The sequence below is a fragment of the Carica papaya genome, chromosome 1 (assembly GCF_054855325.1).
Source record: "Carica papaya isolate Zhongbai chromosome 1, ASM5485532v1, whole genome shotgun sequence".
NCBI lineage: Eukaryota > Viridiplantae > Streptophyta > Magnoliopsida > Brassicales > Caricaceae > Carica > Carica papaya.
The window spans coordinates 24,477,724-24,502,189 of record NC_142309.1 but is presented as its reverse complement, the minus strand read 5'-3'; the positions used below and the strand labels follow the sequence as shown (position 1 = coordinate 24,502,189).

Here is a 24,466-nt window from a genome sequence, read left to right as displayed (position 1 = left end):
CAGAATTTCTGGTCAAAGATACAAACCCAGGTAGATAACTTACGAGCATTACAAATTTCTTTTACTTGCTACTATTTTTTTAGTGAGAAAATTCATGATTTATGATTTTAAATAATGAATAATTATGAGACGTTGGAGAACTGTAGATGAATTTAAATAATCCTATAAATATAATTGCATGTCTAATTCAATATTTTTGTATTTGTAATTTTTGAAGTCTATTTTTTGTTTACTTTTTTTTTTTTTTAGAAAAAGGAAAAGAAAAACGTGTCTATTAGAGGGATTATAAAAATTTTCAGATCATAAGTACTTTAAATTTTTCTTAAATACTCTTGCAATGGAATAAATGAAGAGATACAATAAGTTAGTATCTTAAATACTACAAAATATGCTTCACTACCCTAATCAATATTCCTACTTTCTTTCATGTTAAAGAACTAATTCCCACTTTGTCTTCTACAACTTCTTTATATATTCATATATGTATCATGCTGTATCAAAAAAAATATTTTCTTATGTTTTCTTGTTGAAACCAAAGACATACAAATACAAATTAACATATAATGTCTAGATATACAACAAAATAAACAAACAATAGTTATAGATATATCAATCATGTATAGTGATTGATCATAAATCTTTCACTTCCTTCATTGATACTAGTTAATCTATGTATGTACATGAATGTACATAGATACATAAATTTATAATCAAAATGCAAACAGAAATATGTTCTCAAAGATAGATAAATCCTACATAGATTAGTTATTAATCTTATTTTTCAATTCTTTATATTTTTTTTAGTGTTGTTTAGGTTGTTTATTGGTTCGAGAGTAAAATCATACTAGAAAACAATTAGAGTAGAGATCCGTACTAAAGATCAAATTAGATCGAGATTCATATTAATTAATTTTTTATTCTTTAAAGTTAAGATCGAGAGTCCGACCATTCTATTTGATTTAGTTCGGTATAGTATGAACTAGAGTTTGAAGAATACTTAAGTCATCAAATAAATAAAAAATCTAAAAATAAACAGATACATGTTTACTGTACATAAATAAACACATGAGTATTGAAAAATATAAATACATATAAAAACATTAAAAATAACGTATAGATGGACAGTTAAAGAAGACGATCAATAAATCACAGATAAATAACTAAATAAATTTACGGACCAAGAAAAACGGATAGAACGTTGAATATCTCCGAAAAGTGATCGGGGTTGAGTCTCGAAACAAACGCGTGGGACGATCTCGCATCCCACCACTGGAGTATTAGAAGGCAAAGTGACTGATAATATCAATTGAATGTGTTCAGGATTTTGAGAATCCATTACATGTAACAGCTTGAAGATTATCCCTAAAAGAACAAGAGAAGTGAAGAGATGATTGAGAGAAGGGGCTAAATGGGTTTTTAAGAGGAGAGGTTCATGGGACTTTTAAAATGAAGACAGGCTTCGGGGTGGGTGAGGTTTCTTGGATAGAAAAAAGAAAAGTTGACCGTATATGGTGATTTTAGCTGTAGTGTGTCTGTGCATTGTATATTAACTGGGGAAAATTTGTTTTTTTTTTTATTGCCACTCTATATGAATTCTTTTGTTTCCCTGGAAATTAAATTAACAAACTCATTTAAAATAATGATTATAATATAAATTAAGTAATAATTCAGAGAAAAAAAATTCAATCTCTTTTAGAAATACACAGGTAAAAGAAAGCTGTTAAATACTTGCTTTGGTTTGTAATTTTCTATTTTTCCTAATCACGATATATTTTTCTATTTTATTTTATGTGTCTTCGCACCAAAAATATAATGTAAATATAACGCAAAAGGTATAAAAATAAAGGATGAATATGAATTTAACAATAATAACGTTAAATTAATTGTTTATCTTTTCTAATCGCGATATATTGTTCTATTTATGTGTCTGCGCACCAAAAATGTAATGTAAGTATAATGTAAATGATAGGATGCATGTATCAAATTAATTGGGAAGAGTAAATTGTTATAAATGGGAAGTATATACTATTTAAATATACAATAGAAAGGTTTTGGGGCAAAATTCTGTTAAAAAATCATGGACCAATTTGAATAATTTAACTATGTTTTATCATTGGGATAATTTTTATAAATTTGATTGGATAAATATTCTTACTTTTTTTAAAAATTAAAATTTATGTTGTTATTAAATAAAATGCCTACATAAGTGAAAAGTTTTCACTCAACAGCCAGAGGCTGCATGCATCTATATATATATATTTATTTTTTTCACATTTCCCATTTTTAATTTTATTAGAAATAGACGAAGATGAAAAAATTAAGGGAGTATATGTCTCAAGTGTTCCATGTTAATGATTCATGATATTTGCTTTTCATCTAGCGGTCACTTGTGCTCAAATTTGAGTAAGTGAAAAATAAAACTTTTTTTGATTTACAATTTTTACATTCTGGCAGAGTAATATTATAACATATGTACATAAAGAAACATAAGTTTTAAATTAATAAACACCAAGGAATTATGTACGTATAGTTGGAACTTTTTTCTTTTAGTTTTATGTCGATCAACAGCAGCATTCAATAGTATCTTGCGCATGATAATCAGTTTTTTTAGTGCTATCCAAATTGTGTCTGCAATTTGTTTTTTAATATGCTTCCCGCTTGATGCATAAAATACTTCTGTTTTGAAAATGATTTGCTGACTAAATCAGTGTTATACTTGGTCCTACAATAATACATGGATACAGCTTCTCAATTGAATTTTAACATACTAACATTTGCGTGCTAATTGCCAAATATCTACCAATTCTCACAAATAAAATTACAATCTTGCCTTAAGAAACTTATCAACCAAGCATTTAATCCGATCGAGTCAGCAACTACGCGTTCAGTAAACTAAATCCCATAAAGTTAACAATATGAGCCACGTCTATGGCTGAGCAAAAAGAACAAATGAACATGAACCCGAACTTGACAGTATGCACGCACGCAGATGTGCAAAAAAACAAAGATAAAGGAGGACGGATTTACAGTTGCTTGCAATCGGGTTTGGGGTTGGCTGGGTAAAGAAGCAACGATTATCCGGTGACGGCCAAGCGTCTACAATCTGGGAAGGACCAACTTGCGCTGTGGCGGAGAGAAACATGTTCGAGGCAAGGCAGGGCTTTGAGTGCGGAACGAGCAACCTCGGAGAACGGAAGACCGCATTCAGGTGGGATTCTGTTTTGGGTCCCGGAGAAGAAGGGGGAGGAGATAAACTCGTAGAAGACGAAGATGAAATAAAATTGTGCAATTCCTCCCTCTCTTTTTCCAGTTTTTTTTCTTTTTCTAATTAAAAATTAAAAAAAGAAAACCTTTCTCCAAAATTTTTTAAGATCTATTTTTGTCTTTTTTTCTATTTTATTTTTTCATATTTTTTAAAAATAAAAAATAATCAGAGTAATAAAAATGACAAACTTATGCAAAATTTAAAATGGAAACTTGAATTGTAAAGGCATTTATAACATTTTTCGTTTTAGAAACAATAAGCAATGACATATTCAGCCCGACATGTGTCACTCCCATAGTAAATTCTTATTTTAAAACATGTCCTACCGAATAATCATTCGCTCAGTACTGCTCATTTTTTTCTGCTCCTTTTTCTTTTTAACGTGAAGATCTTTTATTTCCCGCCAGAACTTAAGGATGTTAACCCTTGTGACTAAAAGAATCTTGACTTTAGTTTCTGTTCGCATTGAATTCAGATTCTGCATCATAGAACATCGTCATGTTTATTTCCAGGCTCACGAGAAATAGAAAATGAATCCACTGTCTGTTTTTCTTCTTGTTCACCAAAGAGCACGTCTTCTTTCTAAGAATCATCATTTGTTATCTGTCTATACATAGAGCAGAGGTAGGTTTAGAAGTGCTTTGAGTCCCTTCAACCACCGCTCCATTTTACCAAAAAGTTCGCATCCTTCAGCAAACAGTTCCAGATATTTATTTACATCGACTAGCTAGGGCCCGTATTTTCTTGTATGTAATCAAATACACAGATGGAAGAGTCTATAATCCTCAATTGAATTATATTCCATATTACCTGGCATGATCTTTCTCCTATTTTCTTTTAGACATAGTTATCTAAAATCCTAAATCCATTCTTGCAGAAGACTTCTACATCCAAGTTGAGAGCAGTGAAGTCACTCCAAACCGAACTTGTAAATAAGTGACAACAAGAAGCTCGACATTTGCAACCACAGGAAATATTAGGCGTCCTTTCTCTGCCAATCTGTTGGCAATTTAGGAGGCAGGTCAGATAAACCATAGAGTTCGTGTTAGAACTGGAATTTTAAAGAATAAAATTATGAAGGTTACTCGAAGAATAAATCCTTCAAACAGACCCCAGAAGAAACCACATCTGAGGGAATAACAAGACTTGAACTGCCCAAGAAAATATGCTAAAACAATCAAAATACAAGCAAAAATAAAGTGCTTGGAAGGCACAGTATTAATTTGATATTACTACGTTGCATGCAAATCATGCCTTTGTTCCTGGAAATAATTCAGTTGGCAATCCTGTTACCATGCAAGCTATCTGTTTAATCACAAATTCTTTTGAACAATATACATGCAACAATTGTTAACACAAAAGAAGAGTCTTGGATAAGAAACATTATTGATGGCATCATTAGATAGAGAAACTGAAGAAAAAATGGAGATAGCAGCAATATAATCAGTTATTTATAATCACTCTCTCTAGCATGTTTTTGTGCACAGTTTGGCACTTTGGCTTTAAACTTTTTTTTTCTTTGGAGGAAATGCCTTGACCTCAATCACTAATGCTTCTACATCACCAAGTTTTCTACAGAGTTGTGAGCACAATAGCTCACCAGAAATTTCTTTACAGAACTAATGTTTGTTTTCTACATGTTAAGACATTTTGAATAAAAATACTTTGTTTTCAAGGTAAAAAAGGGGCTCCTTCGTCCATTCCAGTGTCAGAGACTTATTTTTTATCTAAAACCTTCCCAGATTAGTAGGAACGCTGAAGTTTGAAGCTAAAAGGGGAGTCCTCCATGCATTCTAGTTTCAGTGGCTCATTCTTTAACTAAAACCTTGCCTGATTAGTGAGAAATACTGAACTTTGAAGCTCTACTCTGGGAGTAATATTGAAGAAATTTTTTAAAGAGGTTTGTCTATCCGTCAGTGAAACTAGGTTTACATCATCCCATACAAAGAAAGGAAAATCCTAGAATAGACTGTCAAAATCTAGCAAGGTTAAGTTGACTCCAGCTTTGCACTTGAAGAGTGAGGAAAATATCTGTTCTCTTTAAGGCATTTATTGGTTCTCATCATAGGGTGTGTTTGGCCTATTAGATTAGACAACTTATTTTTCAGACAACAGTAACTAGATTAAGCAAAACTGGAGAAGAAACAATAGCAATGTTGGTTGCATTCACTTCACAGATGAGAAACAAATGTTAACACTTTTCCCCAATTCTCTCTGATATGAAGCCTACACCTGATGGCTTTTTGTTTTTTATGAACATAATACTTGGTTTACCTGACAGGGTGGCCTTCATAGAGCCAACTAATGCTCATAGGAAGCACTTTAGGATTCATGATTTTCAGCCTAAACAAAAGCTGGTCTTTGTTAATTTTGAGGAAAGGAAATCCACTCTTCAGAAGAATGTTGATTATGTTAGAAATTTACGCTGTACTTGGAACAAATAACTTCCATGGAAAAAGTATAGAAATCATCTGCAGGGATTTACATTTTTTGGCGAATTAATTTGTTCTAAACGTAAACTAAGAAACATTAATAGCTATAGAATAGAGCTTACTTTCCATGGTAGCTTCAAGAAAAAGATTTACCACAAAATTTTTGTATTATTTTAGCTAAGAATATAGAAAAGGATTTTCTAATACGATCATAAAAGCAAATAGTTAGGGAGTAATAATTAGTTCTTTTCTATTTTTCAACATAATGATGGTATCATTTTAGCTAAAACAATTAGTTTTCTATTTTTCGACACAATAATGAAAATAACAACAAGAACAACAACAATACCATAATAATATTTTTGTTTATTCAACATGATGTATAGCAATAGGCCTAGCACATAGCAACTTCCACCTGGTTCAGTTCACCACCCCCAATGATAAAATTCACCGAGCCTTTGATTTAGTGGTTATTGTTTCTTCCCATCAGTCTTCTATTGTTCCACCATTCTTAGATTTTCCATAACTAGCTTTCTTAGTTTGTTAATATTAAATATTCATAATTACATTTTTCTTTATTTTATCTAGGCTATATTTGGAACAATGAATTATCCTTATAGAATTTATAAATATAATTAGGATATTGTTAAAATGCCATTAGAACTGCATTGGCTTCAAGAGATAGCTATTCTCAGTATTTTCTCATTGTACTGCTTAAGAGGTCGTTGTTCAAGGGAATGAAGGCTAGTTATCTCACAACGTTTATGTGCCCTCAGAGCTTGTTGCTTAGGAGTAAAAGTTATTTATCCACAGGGTACTTCCCCTAGCAAAAAAAAAAAAAAGGAAAAAGGATTGTAATAAGTCATTTTTTGAAGCTTGATGATGCAGAATGGACTAGTAATAAATTTCTTAAATAGTTTAGAAATTGTAATAGATTAAATATAAAACCACTTATTATTTAGAAATATATATTAATGAAGAGTATTATGATAGTTTTAGCAACTGAGAAGTTTTATTTTTAATTAGTATTTTCATATTTACTTTAATATTTTCTATTTGTATTAGAATCAGTATTTCTAATAGTTTCTTATTTTAAATTAGGATTAATATCTCTAATTCTATAAGTTTATTATCTCTTAGTTTAATTCTATATATGAAAAGTTACTTAAAAATTATTAAAAACAGCTTTTTAATTTCATTCGGAAAAATTCAGGTACTCAATAATATATTTTGAGAGTCTCTTAGTCTTTGGTCGTGTAATGCAATCAAATCTTTTATTGTGATGCTCAAGACTTCTAAAATGTGATGTCTAAGAAATCCCAAATTTGATATCTAAGTTTGTTATCTCAAATTCCTAATTGAACAAATCAACCTAATTTGTCCAACATCACTTGAAGTTTGGTACCAAGTGTGACTCAAGTTTGAATTTGTTGTTCAAATGAAATTTGTTCGTTATTTCTTATTGGTTGAAGTTCTAATGTCAAGCTAAGAACTTTTTGGTTATTGTTTTAATAATAGGATTGTTTGTTGAACATTAAAATTTGTGACAAGTTCCAGTTGTCTGTTAAAGCTGGTGACAAGCTATTTGCTCCAGTTTACATGCAAGTGCTAGAAAATAGTAGTTTTTGCATAATTTCACTTCCTATATATATCTATAAAAAATGTATTTTCTCAGCATAACAATAATAAGCAATACCACAATGACATATTAGTATATTCTTTTGTGTACCTTTTAATCAAATGCATAAGGATCGTCGGCATATGGATTTAGGGAACCTTCTGAAAACAAGTCACCTATATTTGAAGGACGTGGAGTTCCCCTAGCCTTCACACGCTGCAAAATGTACACGCATTATGCAGGACTAAAGAAAACTTACACGCTGTAGTATCTCTTTGTTTGAAAATTCACTCATTTGTACATAACTTGGATAGGAAGTTGTTTGAAATATTTTGTTGAATTTAATAGATTACATTTGGGGAAACAAGAAGAATATAGAACACATTTGGATCCATTTTCCTCACACTAATTCATTTCCAAATTCCATGAAATTAGCTGGGGTTTGTAGTGTACATGCTCAATTTCATATGAAATTAAAATAGCTTGAACTAATTCTAATCATAAAAATGTGAACTATACAATGAATTCTACACTCTTTTGTGAGTTTATATGTTCCATTTTGTATTTTGGGATAATAGGTTGCAACAACAAACTGAAGTAGGAAATTTTCACAAGAAAAAGAATGAATAGTTAAGGATTCAGATATGCAGAACTAAGGTGATGATGTAACATTTTCAATTTCATAGTAAGATATATCCTACAATAATGGCTGGTGCTAGCAACCATATTCACTAGACTGCACGATATTAAAGCAAATCTAGCGGTTCTCTTGTTTTCTCTTTGAGAAAAAGAAGAAGTGTTGTCATTTTCACTGTATTTGTACTTAAAATCACATAGGTTTCTTCTCCTCTTGTATTTATGAATTTTTCATCTAAATGCATCTTCTAAATCAACTTCATGCTCATGTTTGGATTTCAGAATGTTCTTTTTTTATTTTACAATTGGTGGTTAATTCGATTTCATTGTGGAAATGAAACTTGTTCCCCCTGTTATAAAAGATTGCGAGTCAACTCAAACAAAGCAGAGCAGGTATGAGTTTTTCAACCACTTTGATGAGCATGCTCCATTTCTATTGCCATTTTTCACGATCTGGTGGGAGATCACTGAAAACTTAAAGAACTTTTGGTGTCAATTCTCTATTTGTTCATTTTTATTCTTCAAATTTGCTCCAATGAACTGTTAAATTATTTCCTCAAGTAGTTAAATTGAGAAAAAAAGCGCGAAGAAAAATTAAAAAAGTAAAAATGTACAATTGGACCATAACAAATAATTCCAAAGAGGGAATCTGAAAAGAATAATGTGGCTTTTGGTTACCTTCACCTCTGTTCTGGGAGTAGCTTTCGGTGTTTTCATTTTCTTGTCTTTCCGTGGATCCTGTTATAACCATGAAAAAGACTGTACAGTAAATACTAACATATGAAACACAGTGCTAGTTATCAACGATCTCTTGTACAAAAATTTCTTTCAGATAAAGTGTATATGCATGAAGATCAACTGAAGCTCAAAAATAGCCACTACATACCTCAAACATGACTGTACTTTTTGTTTTTTTCCTCTTTGTGATTGTTCTTCCATTGTTGGTTTCAATTTCATATTCATGATGTGTTACCTGCCTTTCAAGGAGTAATTAAGTACAAAGACATATGGACATGACATGGAAATACATGTGTGCTGTGTGTATGTCCAGTCCAATGTAGAAGTGGAACCTTTTTATGGCGCTTAGGAATGCCCAATACACTTTCACCATTTGCATTTTCTACTCTCTTCAAAATTTTTGATACTGGTGTCTGTGTAACCTGGACAGAAGGAGAACCCTATGTGCAATATGTACCAACTAAATAAAGTGATCATGACACAAACTTAGCAAGAGCTCTAAAAGAAAAAAGGAAGCGAAATGCCCCTTTTCTATCACCTTCTCATCAATCTCTGCCTTAGACAGAGTATGATGACTTCTTTTGCCACCACAAGAACCAGAATCTCTCATTTTTATTGATGAAATAGAATAATCCTGGAACAGAATATTTTTTCTAATGAATAATGAAATCCTACAAAAAGGAGAACATGCCATATACAAAAGGAATGTAAAACTGAGGCACTGAAAGAAGAAACTAAACAAAACAAGGCAAAAGCAATATATAAATGAAGCAGTTAACTAATAACTCCGATGAAGAACCACTAGAATACATTGTCCATGAATAATTAAGTAAAACAGCATTTTTTTCTCTTTAATTTTTTTTTTTTTTTGCGGTGGGGGGCCACAAGCATGAAATTCATTGTCAAAACATGAACGTGGCACTGTCAACTTCCACATAATCCAAAGAACAAAAGTCATCATGCCTCATCGCACCAGTCATATTCATTTTGACTGAGTGGATATTACTTAGGAAATGGCAAAATGCGTGTCATTGTAACAAGAATTAGATATATGCACATGAACCGCGTGAAAAGAGTGACTAACAATAATATATTTATTATATATAAGGAAGATCAGTCACATAAGCAAGCACTTCAACCTTTTTCGAATTTACTTCTCGCTCTTCTTGTGGCTTGTCACCCATTACTTTCCACTGCAACTGCAGTAGAGCTCTCTGTCTGTCCTCCTGCAAGATGTTACAAATGAATCAAGTTTAAGGCCTTAGGATTCAAATTCAAATGAAACTTGAAAGAATCCACATACTTTGGATTTCTGGAGATGCAATGCCTCTTGAAGCTTCATGCACTCATCTTCATGCTGACACCTTAAAGCTTTCATTTGGACTTCATGTTCACTCCTTAGTGATGTCAGTTTCTAGACAAATAAATAAACCATCAGCAGATCACACTTACCACTAAATGAGAGAACTCAGACCAGCTATATATACCTCTCTCAACTCATCTTCTGCTTGAAGCTGGACACGCTTCAGCTCCTCATTGTGCTCAGCTTTAGTATTTATTTCCTTCTTATCATGCTCTTGTTGAATGCAAATAACCTAGACATCACACAAGGCAAAACTCAATCTCAAGAAATATCTCTGAAGATGAATACTTTGAAACAAAGTATCAGCAAATGAACAACAAACAGCAAGAGAACCACGTAAGACTTTTTCAGAAATCAGAATCTCCCAATACCTGCTAGAAACGATAATCTTCCAAATATTCAGAGCATTTTTATCTTAATTAGTTACTTTCATTTTAAATTAGAATTGCAGATTAACTTATGCAAAGAAGTTTGGTAACAGTCCAATGCCGCAAGCTCTAGTAGGTGCATTGAAGTCATTAAACTACCCAAAGAATTACTAATATGGAAAAAAAAATAATCACCTACTTGTACTTGAAATAAACAGAAAGTAAATCTAAGCCAAATGAACACAATAAAAGCTACAACTGATACCATGAAATGGGAAAACAAATGTCATTATATGCATCACTTGCAGAAGAATAACTAACCAAATTTCAATTTAAATCTGTATTAATCTAGTGATTACCATAGCAGCATGTTCCTCCATAACTCGTATCAACTGCTGCCTCGATTCTTCTTTAAATTTAGCAAGTTGTTCATCAGATTTTCTTTCCATTTCTTTTATGACTTCATCCGCCTGAGAGTTCAATGTCCAAAGATATGTGAAAAATGATAAACAGCAAAGTAAATCAGAGAAACTGATAACGATGATCATACCTTTTCCTTTTCCATGTTGACAAGCTCCAGCTTCTCCACCTCATACTTCTTCCGAATGTCATTAATTGCCTTATGAAAATCCACCAACCATGAGCCGAAATTTATTTAGAAAAATTTTTGGTGTTTGTACAACTTCAACAGAAAAAGGTAATACCTGATCATTCCTCTGAGATATTTCTTTCAAATGTCGTGATAACTCCAGTTGCTTACTCTCCAGCATCTGCTCATTTTGCTTCTTAGCTTCTACAAGCTTACTTTCTGCAGCAGTCAGTGATGCTTGATTCTGCAATAATATGCAGGATCTTCTAATATGACCAAAGTTAAGAGGGTGAAAATTTATATTTTTCTAAATATTTCCAAAACCTCTTTAATCTGCTCTTCCAGCTTCTTCTCAGCGTCCTCCAATTGCAGAGTCAGCTGTTCCTTCTCTTCTAAGATGTTTTGGAGGTCACTAACTTGTTTCTCTAAAGAATTCACATGGAGATGATATTTCTCACTCTCTTTCTGGAGAGCATCTATTTCTTCTTCCTTCCCTTGTATTTCTGCCTGCATTTTGTCTGTTATGTTTCCATTATCCATTTCTAGGGCCGCTATTTTTAACAATAAATCTTGCTGCAAGATATGGCAAGGGTTAGAATATCAACAAGACGTGCTAAGATACAGCATGTAAGAGTGAAAGACACAGCAGACCGTTTTGTTCTCTGATGACCTTAAACTATCTGACAAGGTTTCAATTTTCTCCACTAGTTTGGAAACCAATGTTTCTCCTTCAGTCTTCTTTAAGACTAGACTTTCTACTTCAGACTCCAATCTCTGAATTCTATCTCCTGCTAAGCAACATTTCTCTGAGAACTGTGTCATAATAGATTCTTTGTCTTTCTCAAGTTCAAGTATCTTGCTGTTTAGTTCCTGGTTTGTGAATTGCAGTGCATCTCTTTCTGATGTCACTGACAAGAATTTTTCGTGAAGTTGATCAATTGACTTTTGTGCTAGTCTACCAGCAATATCTTTCTCCTCTTGGAACAACTTAAAGTAAGAGCAATGGAGAGTGCATAGCTGATCAAATTTTCCAATAAAATTTAGACCTTCTTTGTCCAATTCAACCAACTGTGTAGCAAAAATGCTAACAAAATCTTCTAACTTTTTAATCTCCTGGTGTGATAAAACTAATTTATCACCAAGTTCATCTGTGCTCAGTTGAAGATTACTCTTTTGTTTCTCCAAGTTCTCCTGAATGGTGAATAACTGTTTAATTTCATCTTCTTTTGTTCTTAACACAAGGTGCAGCTCTTCCAATTTTGAGTTCACATTCTCTCTAGCCAGTCGGTCCTCAACTACAGTTGTTTCAAACTTCTCTATCATAGCATCTGCTCTTCCAAAAAAAGAAAGGAAAAAGAAATCACATCTTTCATAAATCAGTCATTAGAATTTACGAGAATAAGAACTTATTGCTCCTGAAATGAATTAACAAGCTTAATTAAAAGCCTATATGCCATGCACAAACTTCAATAGAAGTTTCCTTGCTTCAAATTTAATAGCACGTACATTGAGAAGTAGAAAAAACCTCATTTCATATTGTCATCCTAGTAGTGTTCAGAAAGCTGATATATCTAGATGAAGTGGTAGAAAATGATTAAGCATAATTTGTAATCCTGAGAATACATAAAAATGGCTGATCCCCAAAGCAGCATAGAGAGAGAAGCTTTGAAAGTCTTAAAAACATACAAGCTCCAAACACCTTTATTCCCGTTTAAATTAGCCTATAATCTCTTTTACAAAATAAATGTCTTTGGACCATATAAATATGTAGACTTGGAATCCTATTTATTTACATCTTTGGAGATAGAAGGTGCAGATGATACCATACGGACCTACAATTACAAAGCAACAATATCTTTTTACCTCTCTCCTTTATGAGAATGGCAGTCGTGTCCAGCTCATTTCTGTAAAACATATTCTTTTCCTCCTTTTCAGTTTTCATTTCATCCAGTTCTTTTTCACCTACATGCATGATTCAAGCATGTTAAAGTATGCAAATCAAGCCATGTAAATAGAGTCTCCACCAACTGTTTGCATGCAGATAAATAATTAACTTCCATTAAACATATAATAGATTTATGTTAAATCAGAGGTATACAGTTCCTTCCCTGAAAAATGAGAGAAAAAACTTAATACTCAGTCTGAATTGCTTTCATAAAAGCTTGATAACGTCTTACAATTTCGGATGGTTTCCTCCGCTGTACGTAACTTCTGGGATAGAGCATGCATGTGCTGGTTCAAACTATCAACAGCTTCTGAGCTTGAAGATAACTTGCCTTCAAAAAACTCCTTATCCTTTTCAGCTGTTACAGAAAGTTGCGAATTTTACTGCAGTAACATCCACATAATCTAAAAATTTATGTATTATACTTGTGAAATTATACCTACCATCCTGAACCTGACAAGCTAAGTGCTGCAAAGTTTCAGTTAGTTGATCACACAGAGTCTTGGTTGAAGAAAATTTGGATTCCAATCCTTTCCATAATTTCTCGTCTTCTTTCTGCTTTACCTTGAGTTTAGCATTCTCGTTAAAGGCATTCTGCAACTTCTCCTCCAAAGCACGAATATGCTCCATGGACTTTTTCAGCTTAGAATTCTATATTTATTAAAACGACAGGTCAATAAACGAAAAAATATCAAACACCTCATGGAATAGGTGAAGCTAGACTTCAATAATAACGGGGACGACGGAACAAAACCGTACACTAAATATTTTAAGGTAAAAAGGTAATGACATTCAGTGAAACATGCTGTCTTTCTACATTATCCAAGTAAAATTTTATTTTGCCTTTACACATGATAGGACACATTCATACACACACAGACACATGCCTGTTCACAGAGATCCATACACACGCATGCACGCAGATGTCGATACTCAAAGACAATAGCGATTTGTTTCATAAAGTACATAACTGCACATATACTGCATATTTACAGAGAAATCGCAAATAGACAAAAGCGCGTTTTTAGGGAAAAAGACCGATAAACAGATAGAGAAAGAGGAAGAAGCCGGTGCATTAAAAAATACCGCCAATTCCAGGTCAGTTCTCACAGAAGCTTGCTCTTTCACCAATTTCTCTGGAAACAAACATATTAAAACCACCAATCATCAAAGCCATTCAAATTCTTCGGCGACAACTCAAAAATAGAACCAAAATTGCGTATAGAACCTGCAGTGAGCTTCAAATTGGCGAAACCTCCCGATGAGATGGAATCTGAAGAAGGGCGAGAAGAGAAGGAGAAACTCTTCGACGCTCCGGATAGCGATCTGAGCTGATCCAGGCTCTTCATACTTGGCAGACCTAACTTCTGCATTTCGAACCAATGACCTGTTGTAAGGAAAACCTATAATTCGTGCTCGGATCTCACTCTCATTTTTCTTTCTCGGCAACTCTCTACTCCTCTCCCTCTCGATCTCTTCTAGTTATGTGTTTTTTAATTGTAAGGATTTTGGGCGCCAATTCACGCTATATATAGAGTCGTGTTTGGTCCATTTGTTTAATTGTAAGGAGTTAAAACCATAGGGAATCGGCGTCGGGGGCCTCACAGGTGACGCCACCATACAGCTCTCTTATCGCGCGTCTGCAGCAGACAGGGAACACCTGAACGCATTAAGTAGCACTTTCTGCAGCTTCTGCCTTTTTAAAATATTTTTCTATCAAACAGATAAAATTAAAAATGTTTCACCAAATTCAAAGCTAAATCTATCCGCTGCTGCCACGTCTTCTGTTCAGTATATTATATGAATAAGAATTTATATACTAATATTACTGTATAAATACTAATATAAATAAATTTTTATTATTTTAATATTTACAAATATTTTAACTTAATATACAGTTTTAATTTTTGATTTAAAAAACACATTTAGAAAATGGTTTTAAAGGCATTTATCAAATGGTTCGCTATAAAAATAGTTAAAAATAATGTTTTTAACTAGTTAATTGATTAATAAATTAATAATATTATTAAATTTATTTTTATTATTTATTAATTTCATTGTTTGTGTATATATGTATAATCCAATCAATCTAGATAAATATTAGTGAAAATATTTTTTAAATAAAATTTACTGGACAAAAAAAATAAAATAACTTTAGTGAAAATCATACTAAATTCACATAAAAATTCAAACTTTATGTATTTAAATTAAAATCAAAATTCAAATTTTACCAAAAAGAAACCAGACCCATCTGTTTGCATACATAACATCAAATTATCATTACACGAGCCCCGTCCCACCTCCATGTGAAAAAATCATATTCCAAACAAGGAAACGGGTGAAAGCTAAAAAATGGAAAATCAACAAACAGAGGGACTCGAGTCACTCAGGGAGTGACTTCCACCATGCTTGGAGGTGGAAGCAAAGCCGAAACAAGAACCAAAGCCGAATTCCCCTTCTCAACCTCCGTTATTTTCTTTCCATCTATCTTCTCCTTGGCGTTCCAAGTTCCTTCAAAACCCGCTATCTTGAACATCTCCCAGAACATGCGCGCTTGCTACCTCAAAATTTCACTCTCTTCTCATACAATGCCAGAAGTTGACCTTTCTTTCAACAATTTCTGTTCTAACGAGCAAAACCATGTAGCATTTCCTACTAATAGGAGCGCAGACTTAGGTTTCTTTATCAGCGGTGGCTTATTTCTCGAACCGGACATTCCATCTTCGTTTTTAGATTCCATTTCGTTTGAAGGTTCTTCAATTGGCGTTCGTGGTTCTGTTGTTTGCTCCAAACCGGTTGTCTGCATGTGTGTGAGGAGAAAGGATCGCAGTTCTAGGTCTGTTAGTGGCATTTTTTTGTCCATGAGCTTTGGGAACGATGGATTTGTTCAGGAACCGAAAGAGGATTTGGTGCAAAATGGAGAGAGGGGCTCGGCAGAAGTGGAAGATGGTAATACTATTGTTAAAATCAAGAAACTGAGGGCCAGTTACGGGAGAGTAACAGCAGCGAACACCACCAAACATCTATGGGCTGGAGCTGTTGCAGCTATTGTTTCAAGGTACGCCTTCATAAGCCTAGTTTGTTATGCAAAAAAAAAAAAAAAGGAAAACTATATCAAGTAGTTCATTTATTTTTTAAAACAAGTGAAATTTGAAAATGTTCCAGATATTTTGATCCATTTTCTGTTTCTGTACCCATTTTGCCCGGCAGTGTGGTTCTGTATTAATGATTGTTATTGTATCAGAACTTTTGTTGCGCCTCTTGAGAGACTAAAACTGGAATATATAGTTCGTGGTGAGCAGAAGAAGTTGGTTGAGTTGATTAAGTCAATTGCAGCTACTCAAGGCTTGAAAGGCTTTTGGAAGGGGAACCTAGTCAACATTCTTCGTACGGCTCCATTTAAAGCAGTCAATTTCTGTGCTTATGATACTTATAGAAAGCAGCTGCTTCGACTGACTGGGAATGAAGAAACTACAAATTTTGAGAGGTTTATTGCCGGAGCTGCAGCTGGAATTACTGCAACTATACTCTGCTTACCACTTGACACAGTATGTGGAAATTCAATATTATTCTATTATTACCTGCATACTGACTGGTTATGGATTAATTATGGATTATGATTTGTCATCTTGACACGTTGGACAAGTGGGCGACTGTTGCTAAATTGTGTAAAGATATCCTAGTTAGTAGATTTTTGGTCCAAAAACAAATTTCTTTTATGCTTTCTCATCTTAATTGCTGGAGTCATTACATGTCTAATTTGGGATGTTGACGAAGCGTCAGAAGCTAAATTGCTAGACTATGGCTTAAACACTTGTCTAATTGCCACCAAGCCAAGTGGGAGAGAGAGGACAAATTTTCTGTAATCTGAGCTTCCCTAGTTTCATATGGGAAATAAAATATTTCCCCCAAATTTGGAGCTTTGCGACTGATAAAAAATATTTGAATATAAACAATAGATTAGTATTTTCTATCAGTTTAAATTTTTAAGAAAATAAGTTTCGATTACTTTACATAGTATTAGAGTAAGGGATCTAGTACTAGAACATGGCTGTTCCAGTTGTGTTTAGGCTAAATTTTTAGCATAAGGAATTAGGAGTTGTACTTGATCCATATATCTATCTTGACGCGCTTTCATGAGAAAACATAATTAGAACATAATTTATAGATCGAGCATGTACTATCAAGTTAAGCTTTAGAAAATCCATTCAACTTTATTTTTTTGCAGAAGGTAGAGGGTAACGTCACTGGAAGCCTCTTTTTCTAAGCATGAATGATTTTGAACAGGATTGGATGTAATGCTTAATATTAGCATATATTGCTGATATAAGACATCATTCATCCCCAAAAAAAGGAAACTAGCTTCCTTTCCTTTTTATAATTATTTTATCAATTATAAGTTGTCTCCAGGATCTCATTTTTCCATTGTTTAATCTACTATTGCCTAACCTTTTGTGTACAACAGATCCGGACCAAAATAGTGGCTCCTGGTGGTGAAGCCTTAGGCGGTGTTATTGGGGCTTTCCGCCACATGATCCAAACTGAAGGGTTCTTTTCCCTTTACAAGGGCTTAGTGCCCTCTCTTGCAAGCATGGCACCTTCAGGAGCTGTTTTTTACAGTGTATATGATATACTGAAATCAGCTTATCTACATTCACCAGAAGGCAGAAAAAGAATTCAGAACATGAATCAGCAAGGACAACAATTGAATGTTTTGGATCAGCTTGAGTTGGGTCCAGTTAGGACGCTGTTATATGGGGCGATTGCTGGTGCTTGTGCTGAAGCTGCCACTTATCCGTTTGAAGTAGTAAGGAGACAGCTTCAGTTGCAAGTCCAGGCGACCAAATTGAGTGCATTTGCAACATGTGTGAAGATCATTGAACAAGGAGGAATTCCAGCACTCTATGCTGGACTTATTCCCAGCTTACTGCAGGTATGGGGACAAGTATAAAGATTTATGACAGAAAAAAGTTATATACAGACACACACATATTCACACAAGGCATGCACTCAAGAATCTTTTTGGAAGCCTACACTAGTTAAGCAATGATGAAAAAATTGACAGGAAATTTGGAATCTCTTATAAAATTTGCAAAATTATGCTTCATTCTCCATATTGAGATCTTTAGGGAATCTGTCTGTGGGAATGCTCTGAATATAATAATTTGCAAATTCTAAGATAATTTGGGATCTAAAGTTTCCTGCTTGTTTTTCTCTACTGTTACATTCAGAAAAATGGAAAATAGAGTCACATAAAAGTGCTGCATGCTTCTAGCTGTTCAATGTTTGTGCTTCAATTGAATGGTTCTCCAAATTGAAAAGTTGTGCAAGTCCTTAAGCATAACAGCCCAAGTGATGTGGAAAGTTCTGGATCTGTGAACCTCGTGAGGTCATTACTATATATACATGATTTTGTTGTCTTAGATCTAAATGGTGGTTTTTCCGTTAATTGTAATAATTTTTTTGTCTTCTACATCCCCGTTCCTGTAGAATCCTATGGGCAAAGAATTTTGAGGGGAAGGGAGGGAGGAGAGTAATAGTTATTTGGTCTTAAGAGCAAAATATTAGTCTAGATAAGATAGATTATTATGCAACTTGTTCATTCCCATTCAATGTCTAATTCTAATTTTTCATATTAAGTTTAACATATTTAACATACATAATTAGATATCAGTCCCGTCCTAAATTCTTTTATAGTGTTATAGAAAGTTATGGTATCATAAAAGAGAACCCAACACTTTCTTTGATGAAAAAAAGTACTTAAAACACTTTTCAAATTTGTTATCTGCCTAACTTTGCTCTCTTTGAAGACATCTATTTATTGTATTATATTAGAATAATAACAATTCTTTTAAGACCAGAACTACTTATCTATTTTAACCATCAAGATAGAATCAAACATATAATTGCCTTCTAAACTGATCAAACTGCTTAACTGATTCTAACTGGTTTCAGAATACATGTGGCAGCAACTATAGACCAATAACAACAAAGACAACTCACCACGAAATAGACATAACATGCCATAAAATATCTCGGGTACCTAGTATTAGTTACAGAGAGAGGTTTTCTCTTCTTTTTCCTTTAATAAACTTTGGCAAACAGCAATATACTACCTGCAGTCATATGCTTTAATAGGGTCCCCAATATATTCAAAAGAGTTTATGATCCTTAATCAAAAAACACAGTCTGGAACTAGCTATCCTCAACCCGATAAAAACCTTCTTCCTTACCCCCAAAAGCTCTCCTATTCCATTCCTTCTATACCACCCAAAAGGTGGTGAGGGGATAAGGCTAATGCTTTTTTTTCACATCACTAATTCCTCTCCACGTTCAAATTCCCTCCCTCACCGAGCCTGCCATCACCTAATTAATACCCAAGATGCCATAAGCAAGAGATCAGAGCTTGTAAGCAAAGAGACACCAAAATAGAATATTGTTGCATGACTCTGCGACTCTTTTTCACAAGTAACAACCATTCACCAAGATCATTCTCCTCGTGATCAGCTTGTCCAGAGTTAAAATGCACCCTTTAATTGCCTCCTATGCAAAAAGGCAATTTGGCATGAAATATCAATCTTCCAAATTTGCTTGGAAGGAAAGTCTTTAACCGTGATCTCCCTTCTTATTAGGTGATTATAGAAGGATCTAAGGGAGAAAATCCCCTTAGTGTTGAGTCTTCAAAGGGCTCGGTCTTTTGTTCCATCATGCTTAGCTCTTGTAAGGTGTTATGAACCCGATACATGATTTGGATCTGAAAGAAAGAGGAAGAAAGATAGAGAAAGCTGAGAAAGAGAGAGAGAAAGGAAAAAAGTTGAGAGTCAGCAAGATTTGAGAGAGAATTATATTCTGAGTTTAGTAATTTTTCAGTGATTTTTTCCCTTAGGTACATGCCTATATATAGGCTATAAAAGTAGGAGGTTGTAAGCGCTTGAACGGCAGAATGATCGTGATCTTTCTCTCATTTTTTTGTTTTTCTGTTTCTCTATTCGTCTATCTTTAACATTAATTTCTTACTATTAAAAAAAAAACAAAACTACCATTGTCCAAACTTTACCCTTTTTACCTTACATATTATTTACCTATTTCCTCCTTTAACCTTGGTTCTTTACAATACCTGCCCCTTGAATATCAACCTTGTTCTAAAGGTTGAAATCCAGTTTTCAAATATCTTGTGCCAAACACCTAGTTAACCTCTCATATATATTTGGTTCTTTTTTTTTGTATTTTTTTGTTTTTGTTTTTCTTTTTTCTGTTTTATTTTTATTTTTGATTTTGTTTTCCTTTTTGTTTTTGTTTTCTTTGTATATATATGTTCATTTTACAGAACAGTTTTCTACTGCTTCCACATTCATTCACTCTCTTGCACTCTCACCCATAGGAAACTCCCCATGGTTGCCAAAAATCAGATCTTCTCACTTAAAAGGAAAGTCCCCATGGCTGCCGAAAATCAGGCCCAAATCAGCATAATGGGCAGTGCAGAAATAGCATTAAGGGTCTTGCACGTTATCACCTTGACGCATAACACCAAGGTCGCAGCCTTTGCTAGCCACTCTAGTCGCTCCGTCTCTCGCTGTCACGATGATGTCTTCTCATATCTAGATCCATTTTCACCAATCAACTCTTCTCTGATTTTCTTTTCATCTTCTTTAATGATTTCTCCCTCTTCATATTCCTCTTCATCTTTTTCTTCCGCTTCTTCTTCTTCTTCAATAGTGGTGTCTGAATTGATTAGGTTCAGTGAGCCAATTCGGTTCAAACCGGGCTGGGTCTGACCCCATGTTTTTCAATCAGTTTAGCCATTGAAGCGGTTTTAGAGTTTTCTTCCTTAACAGCCAGTTCATCTCTTTTTTTTTCATGTTCCACAGAGGTGAAGAGGAAGTGATTCCTCTTTGCCCAACAGCTTCCCATGCGACTGAAACTTTGGATTTTGGTATGTATCCGAGGAGAACTCTGCCATTGAATCACGTCCACCAACAGAACCAGTTTTCGCAGGATCTCGTAATTTTCCCTTCGAACTTTGGCCATCGTCTAGTCCAGTGCAGAGGGTTTAATGATCATTATTTTTGCAGAATCCACCGCCGCCGCCTTCTATTTGAATATGGAACAGCTCTGATACCACTTTATTAGAAGTTTTAAAAAGATACACATCAAGAAATAGAAATGAGAGAGATAATTAGAGCAATGGAGAGAAGATAATGAGGCCGAGAATAGGGAGAATGATGATTGAAAAATTCTTATATTCTCTCCCAACACTTGCAATTTTTCCATCTTGTTCACCATTCTTTTTCCCTTGTTTTTCGCTATCGTTGCCTGATTAGTAAGTGTTTCATTGGATACAGTTGGATTCAAGGAAAGAAATTATCAAAAAAATTATTGAAATCAAAATATAATTTTTTCCCAAATCTCATGAACTCTCGGCTTTCTTTCTTTTCTTCCTCTTTCTTTCAAATCCAAACCATGTTTTTGTCTTGTTCACCACTCCTTTTCCCCTTGTTTTTCGCCATCACCGCCAGATTGGCAAGTGTTTCATCGGATTCTGTCGGTTTTGATACCTTTCTAGCCTATATATAGGCATGCACGCAAGAAAAGAAATTATCAAAAAAATCACTGAAATTAAAATATAGTTTTCTCTCAAATTTCAGTGACTCTCGGCTTTCTTTATCTTTTTTTCTCTTTCTTTCAAATTCGAACTATATATCAGGTTCCTAACATAAGGGTAAAGAGTAAGGTTTCATATTCCCTAACTTCCAATCATTAACGTTTCTAGTATTTCCACAAAAGATTCCCTATTTTCCATATTGCCAATGTGTTATTGTACTGAGAAATAGCATACATTTGAGGAAACTGGGTTCCGAGAGTATCACCTTCTAGCCACATGTCACGTCATAAACTGACCCCGTCATCAGTGCTAAGCCTCCATCTAATGCAGTCTTGGAACTTTGGAACTTCTTTTTGCCCATGCAAATTTTCTTATAAAAACCATTACCATGGGGTCTAGACGCCTCTTTATTGAATCACCCTCTATCATCAGTACCAAACTTCGCCTCAATCACCCTTCATCAAAAACTGTCATTTTCATTCATAAACCTCTAAAGCCATTTTTCCTATTGGCCCCTATTAACCTCCACCAAAGATTTCAGGCCTAGCCCACCAAGTTGAATTGGATTTTTGACCTTGTCACCGGCCACAAGGTGGTACCACCTATTCCCCTCAGAGTCTCCCCATGAATATATGCATTGTCTGGACTCTAGTCTCTTAGCCATACTTTCAGGAATGTCATCAGGGATATGATAGATAGGAATATTAAATATCATACTTCTGATGAGAGTAAGTCTTCCCCCTTTCTATAGAAGGTTCCACTTCCACCTAGCCAACATCTGTCAAAATGTATAATCACTAGATCCCAAGTAGGGACTTCCTTATATTTGGCTCCCAGCAGTAACCCCAAATATTTGATTGGTAAAGCCACAAATTTACACCCAAGAACACTAGCCAAAATGTTTGCATATGTCCCATTCCCTAGTCTCACCAACTCCAATTTGGCAAGATTGTAGTCGAGTCCAGAAACTGCTCAGAAGCTTCACAAAATACGTCTGATGCTAAGTAAAGCCCTTTTGCTTGGTTCATGGAAAGCTAGTGTGTCATCAGCAAATAATAAGTGGGTCACTTTTTCCTCATGCTCACTCTCCCCCATCTTCGACTTTTAAACGTCTCAAGATCTCTGGTCTGTAAGTGCATTTTGTAGAATGCCTCGTGAACAATAGCAGGGATAAAGGATCTCCTTATCTGAGGTCTCTGGTAGAACTGAAAAAAGGATGATGGACTCCATTAACCATAATAGCGAAAGAGGTCGTAGATTCTGATCCACTTTCGCCATTTATTCCCTAAGTTCATCATTTTCATCACATAATCAAGGAAACTCCAGTTCACATGGTCATGTGCTTTCTTCGTATCTAACTTGCATAAATACCTTCAAATTCTTGTGTTTTAGCTCATTGACAATCTCATTAGCAACTAAAGCCGCATCCAAGACTTATCTTCCCTCCATAAAAGCATGTTGGCGCTCTCCCATCACTCGCCTCATAACCTTAGCCATTTAAATAATAACATTTTAGAGTCCTTTGACTTATACTCCGGCAACAAGTAAGAATTAAGACAGAGATTTGGAGTAGAACAATCAGAAAGAAAGAGGAAGAGAAAGATAGAGTAGTAGTAGGGAGAGAGAGAAAGAGAAAAAAGAGAGAAAAATTTTGCAAAACCTCAAGGAATTGATTTAGATTAAAATTGATTGGGGTAATTTCATCATACCTAAGGATCAGTCTTACAATTTCTCTATTTACTCCATCAGAATTCAAACAGACTTGACACAGGATGCAGTGAAAATAGCCCTTGCAGAATGAGAATCTAAAACAAATTATGGGATGGTTAATGATTTATTGCACCTTCTGTAATATCCCTGAACCGCTGGACACATGACACCCCCTCATCTTGATGTTTGGAAACAATTAAGGGCGTGGATCCCTTTTCTTGTTGGGACTACCTTTATTTTACTTCATGCCTCTTTTTGGGTTAATGAAAATGCTTATTTATCTGGATAAAACCATCATAGCAAAAACCTGGTTGCCTAATAGAGTTTCAGTGGAAACATTCAAAAAGGGAAAGAAATATGATAAATGGCCGATGAGGCAATACTATGGAACATAAATATCCAACATGAAAACTTAACATCCTCGAGAAACAATACTATAAAACAGATGAATGGTCCATGAGGCAACAATAGTTTAAAGTGCCCTGAGCTTTTTGTAATTTTGCTTTATTTCTTCTATTTTGGAACTGATATCCTGTCCTTGAATAGGGAAGGTTCTAAGTTGAGTTTATATAAAGCCAAGTCACCATGACTTGGTCTTTGAGTGAATACATTTCATAATCTACTTATAATGAGCCTAACATAAAGGTACAAATCATTATGACTTTAGATATAGGACATACTGCTGCACATTTGATCTAATTATTGTTATCAACCTTTTCTCGTTCAGGTGCTGCCTTCAGCTGCAATAAGCTACTTTGTATACGAGTTTATGAAGATTGTTCTCAGAGTGGAATGAACGGAGGCAAAAATTATCTGAAAGGATAACTCTTGGGATTTTGTTGATAAGAACAGGATGTAACATCTAGCATTGTAAAACCAAGAGAAAAAAATATATATCAAAAGCATTTTCAGCATCTAACATTCTTTGAGTTGCCATCCTAACCGAGTCTTGTGGTTTAGAAACTTCAGGATTTCGTTAGATTCCCTTCATCGGATGCCATTTACTTTCCATAAGTAACCAAAATTTAGGCTATCCATGGCGAGGGGTTGACAGTGAAGACTGGTAATGGGCTTTGATGCACTTTAAGGTAATAAATTACATTATATATTCATAAGTTTATGATGTATTTTAAGTAAAGAATTTATGGGCAAATAGTTTTTTTTTTTTTTTTTTTGGAATTTATTCAAAATAAGTAAATT

General features: G+C 34.2%; 2 protein-coding genes across 9 annotated transcripts; one reads left to right on the top strand and one right to left on the bottom strand.

The window, feature by feature from the left end:
- Positions 1 to 3,460: 3,460 nt before the first annotated feature.
- On the bottom strand, positions 3,461 to 14,651 carry LOC110816758 (synaptonemal complex protein 1-like). 8 transcript variants are annotated; one of them, XR_015821206.1, is made up of 20 exons: positions 14,183 to 14,649; positions 14,041 to 14,090; positions 13,398 to 13,605; positions 13,187 to 13,312; positions 12,873 to 12,971; positions 11,661 to 12,337; positions 11,334 to 11,582; positions 11,125 to 11,253; positions 10,971 to 11,039; positions 10,780 to 10,890; positions 10,177 to 10,284; positions 9,993 to 10,103; positions 9,829 to 9,915; positions 9,228 to 9,323; positions 9,022 to 9,129; positions 8,838 to 8,924; positions 8,630 to 8,689; positions 7,427 to 7,531; positions 6,455 to 6,520; positions 3,461 to 4,264 (listed from the first exon to the last, which is right to left on the bottom strand). XR_015821206.1 is itself a non-coding variant. In XM_088221679.1 (19 exons), the coding sequence occupies exons 1-18, from the start codon at positions 14,325 to 14,327 to the stop codon at positions 7,430 to 7,432; spliced, it is 2,622 nt and encodes an 873-aa protein (XP_088077805.1). In that variant the 5' UTR covers positions 14,328 to 14,647; the 3' UTR covers positions 3,461 to 4,264; positions 7,427 to 7,429. The 8 variants fall into 8 exon arrangements, 3 of the variants coding, with proteins under 3 accessions (XP_088077805.1, XP_088077806.1, XP_088077807.1); XR_015821205.1 differs by lacking the exon at positions 6,455 to 6,520 and having other exon boundaries at positions 3,461 to 3,952; positions 4,076 to 4,264; positions 14,183 to 14,647; XM_088221679.1 differs by lacking the exon at positions 6,455 to 6,520 and having other exon boundaries at positions 14,183 to 14,647.
- Positions 14,652 to 15,234: 583 nt separating this feature from the next.
- On the top strand, positions 15,235 to 24,381 carry LOC110816706 (putative mitochondrial adenine nucleotide transporter BTL3). Its single transcript, XM_022045003.2, has 4 exons — positions 15,235 to 16,012; positions 16,199 to 16,502; positions 17,420 to 17,887; positions 23,994 to 24,381. Exons 1-4 carry the CDS (start codon positions 15,360 to 15,362, stop codon positions 24,060 to 24,062), a joined length of 1,494 nt encoding a protein of 497 aa, XP_021900695.2. The 5' UTR covers positions 15,235 to 15,359; the 3' UTR covers positions 24,063 to 24,381.
- The last annotated feature ends 85 nt before the right edge of the window (positions 24,382 to 24,466 follow it).

Coding starts and splice junctions, on each gene's coding strand:
- LOC110816758 (XM_088221679.1), bottom strand. CDS start 14,327: ATGCAGAAGTTAGGTCTGCCAAGTATGAAGAGCCTGGATCAGCTCAGA. Junction 12,338..12,872: donor CATTCTCATAAAGGAGAGAG/GTAAAAAGATAT, acceptor TTGGAAGAGCAG/ATGCTATGATAGAGAAGTTT. Junction 9,324..9,828: donor GAGAAGTAAATTCGAAAAAG/GTTGAAGTGCTT, acceptor ATTCTGTTCCAG/GATTATTCTATTTCATCAAT.
- LOC110816706 (XM_022045003.2), top strand. CDS start 15,360: ATGCTTGGAGGTGGAAGCAAAGCCGAAACAAGAACCAAAGCCGAATTC. Junction 16,013..16,198: donor GTTGCAGCTATTGTTTCAAG/GTACGCCTTCAT, acceptor TTATTGTATCAG/AACTTTTGTTGCGCCTCTTG. Junction 17,888..23,993: donor TTATTCCCAGCTTACTGCAG/GTATGGGGACAA, acceptor TTTCTCGTTCAG/GTGCTGCCTTCAGCTGCAAT.